Below are 2,920 nucleotides of genomic sequence, written 5' to 3'. Positions count from 1 at the left end.
GTCAGAAACACTTGATTCGGGTTTTGAAATGGACTGTAGTTGAAACGCTGTGCCCTCTGGAGGGTGTGTTCCCCGTCCCTTCTCATGGCCCTCCCATTTTGGCACGCTTCCTTCCCCGGCCCTCATCCTCTCTCCCTGCCCCCGTGGCTGTGGTCCTGATGGCCGGAAAAGGAGCAGCTGCGGTGCCGGAGGTGAGCGCAGGGCGGGGCACATCACCTCCAGCTCATTGCTTCTCTGACCGTGACGGTGACGGAAGCAACTTGACATGGGGTCTTGGACTTCCACTACTGTCCGAAGTGCTCTGCCCCTCCTCCTCTGGCTCTTGCTCCTGCACTTGGCCCCGGGCCCACCTTCTCTCCGGCAACTCCTCGTAAAAGATCTGGCAGCTGAAGCCCTCTTGGATGCCATACTGGGCGTGCTCCAGCAGCACCTCCAGCGTGGGGAAGACCCGGCAGCAGGCCACACACCGCAGCCCGTGGCTGGTGGTGACCAGCCAGTGCGGGGTGGCCCACAGCTCCTGCAGGCAGCACTCCAGGGGCACCAGCAGCTCCGTGTCGTCCGGCTCTGGACAGGTGGTGTTCTTGCCGGCTTCCAGTTCCCAGCGCAGGTCGGTGTTGGAAGCCATCTCAAAGGAGGAGCCTTTCCGCCTCTGCCTCTTGATGAACTCTGCTTCGTGGATGCGGGGCTGCCGACCGACCGGCTCAAAGCCACAGTCGGTCTCCCAGGCCACGGCCACACCCTGCACGGTCTTCACATGGGTGTAGAAGGCGCGCACGCTTTGCCGGGCAGCGTCCTCGCCGCCACACGTGCTGGAAGAGCAAGACCAGCACTGGGAGTAGGACTGGTACCCGGAGGAGGGCCGGAGGGCCGGGGCGATGGCGAGCTTCCCCAGCCCAGCACGCCCCGACCCTCGCCGGAGAAGTAGATTCCTCCTCGTGGGCAACGGCCAGGCCAGGCCGCGGAGACGGCTCCTCTCTCTTAGAGGTCCCTGGGAGGCAGAAGGACATTTTCATCGGTGCTGAGGCAGCCGTGCCACAACCCACCTCAGGTCTCTGAAAGGATGCAGGCTCCAGGGGCCCCTGGGCAGGTACTTTCTCCTCCCTGTGCCTGTTTCCCCATAAAGTGGGGATGAAATGCCTTTCTCTTGGGGCGAGGGTAAGGATCAAAAGTATAAACAGATATATCTGAAAGTTAGGGATGTGATGACGGGGATCAAATAATGTCTGAATGTCATATCCAAGGCCTTGACTAAACCCGAAAAGGCCATCAGCTGCTGAATACAGACTGTGGGACACCTACCCACACAGGGCAATCCTCTTTGTTGATAAGAAGGAATAAACTACTGTTACATGCAAAACATGGATGAGTCTCTAATGCATTCTGCTAAATGAAAGAACTCAGGGTAAAAAGGTCATAGAGTATTTGATTCCATTTAGATGACATTCTAGAAAAGGCAAAACTATAGGGAGAGAGAAGAGAACAGGCGTTACCAGAAGCTAAGGGCAGCGGGGGAGCTGGCTGTAAAGGGTCACTAGGAACTTTTAGAGGGTGATGAAAATATTCTGCATCATGATCTTTGTGGTGGTTAAACAAATGTGTACATGGCAGAATTCTTCAAATTGTACACAAAATCGGTAAGGTTTGTGTATTTAAATCACAGCTCAATAAAGCCAGTTTAGAAAGCCAGACTTGGGAAGTGCTTTGGCCAGGTCACTCAGCCCCACCTTCCCCCTGGCATTTGTAACATGTCTCGTCTTCCCGCAGGGGCATCTCACCCTTTCCTTGAACATTCATTGGATCCCGTCACCATATAAGTGCTAAGTGCTTGTCACATTTTAACTCATTTAATATTAAAAAAAAAAAAACCTAAGAAATTCCATTGTTATGATTTTTGACGAATTAAGAAACTGAGGCACAGAGCATTGAAATGATTGATGGAGCCAGAGCTGGTGCCGGCCACTCAGTCCCAAGAGCCGGTGTGACCCTTAGGTGCTGCCCACTGTCACTTCAAATTGATGTTCTAGATTAACTTTAATCCGTTTATTATAAAGGAAATTTTTACATCACTGCTGAAATCACAGAACTGACATGTCAATTCTGGTTTTTTCAAAGCACATTAAAATATATGACTAACATTTTAGGATTTCATCCTCATACCTTCTGAAATCACCTCATGTGCTCACAACAGCGGCCTCGGTCAGACCCACATCCATTTTTATGGTCAACACAGCACTTTGGTGACAGCACCGAGGGGCAATCTGGTGCCCTCTCCTCCCCTTCCCCTCCAGGGCCACCCTCTCAGGGACACATCAGCCACACCCTTTCTTTCAACTTACCTGACCAGTGCACTTCCACGCTCTCCTCCATGGACCCTGGGCTGGCCAGGCTGAGGGTGGTCCCGTCCGTTGGTGACTGCTCTCCCCTATAGTCCGTGAAGTGACGCTTCATGATGACACCAGTGCCCAGGGACTCAGAGCTCCAGCTGTTGGGTGAGCGTTGGCTCGGGCAGTGCTGAAGCCCTCCGCTGACCCCAGGCCGAGTGGCTCCTAGGCATCCATGGTCACTAGGCTCCTGGCTTTATTCTGTGACCTCATCAGTGACACTGGTCTGTTCTGTGACCCATGGCAAAGACAGAGACCCAGCCAGGATGCCAGGAGAGGCCCCCCACCAGGATCTCATTCCCTGTCGGGACCTTTCCTGCTTTGTGTATTGTCAGGGACTCAAACATAAAGCACAGACACACACACATATAAACACATGTACACACAAATAGACACAAACACCTAAACACACGCACATAGACACACACATGTGAACACATGTATACTCATACCGACACACACATAATCACTCAGGCACACATACTCTCAAACATACATAAACACACATATTTAAACACGCAGAAACATACACACACACA

The 2,920-nt window shown here is 52.7% G+C and overlaps 1 protein-coding gene across 1 annotated transcript; it reads right to left on the bottom strand.

Annotated features, from left to right (window-relative positions):
• Window positions 1-223: 223 nt before the first annotated feature.
• FAM170B (family with sequence similarity 170 member B) lies at window positions 224-2,463 on the bottom strand. Its single transcript, XM_059899626.1, is given in 4 exon segments — window positions 224-865; window positions 868-932; window positions 935-988; window positions 2,337-2,463. Coding segments are annotated over 4 exon segments (873 nt in total). The 5' UTR covers window positions 2,449-2,463.
• Between the last annotated feature and the right edge of the window lie 457 nt (window positions 2,464-2,920).

Source organism: Balaenoptera ricei, chromosome 16 (assembly GCF_028023285.1).
Source record: "Balaenoptera ricei isolate mBalRic1 chromosome 16, mBalRic1.hap2, whole genome shotgun sequence".
Lineage (NCBI taxonomy): Eukaryota > Metazoa > Chordata > Mammalia > Artiodactyla > Balaenopteridae > Balaenoptera > Balaenoptera ricei.
Note: the sequence above shows the minus strand (reverse complement) of the source record. Positions and strands in the feature narration are given on the sequence as shown.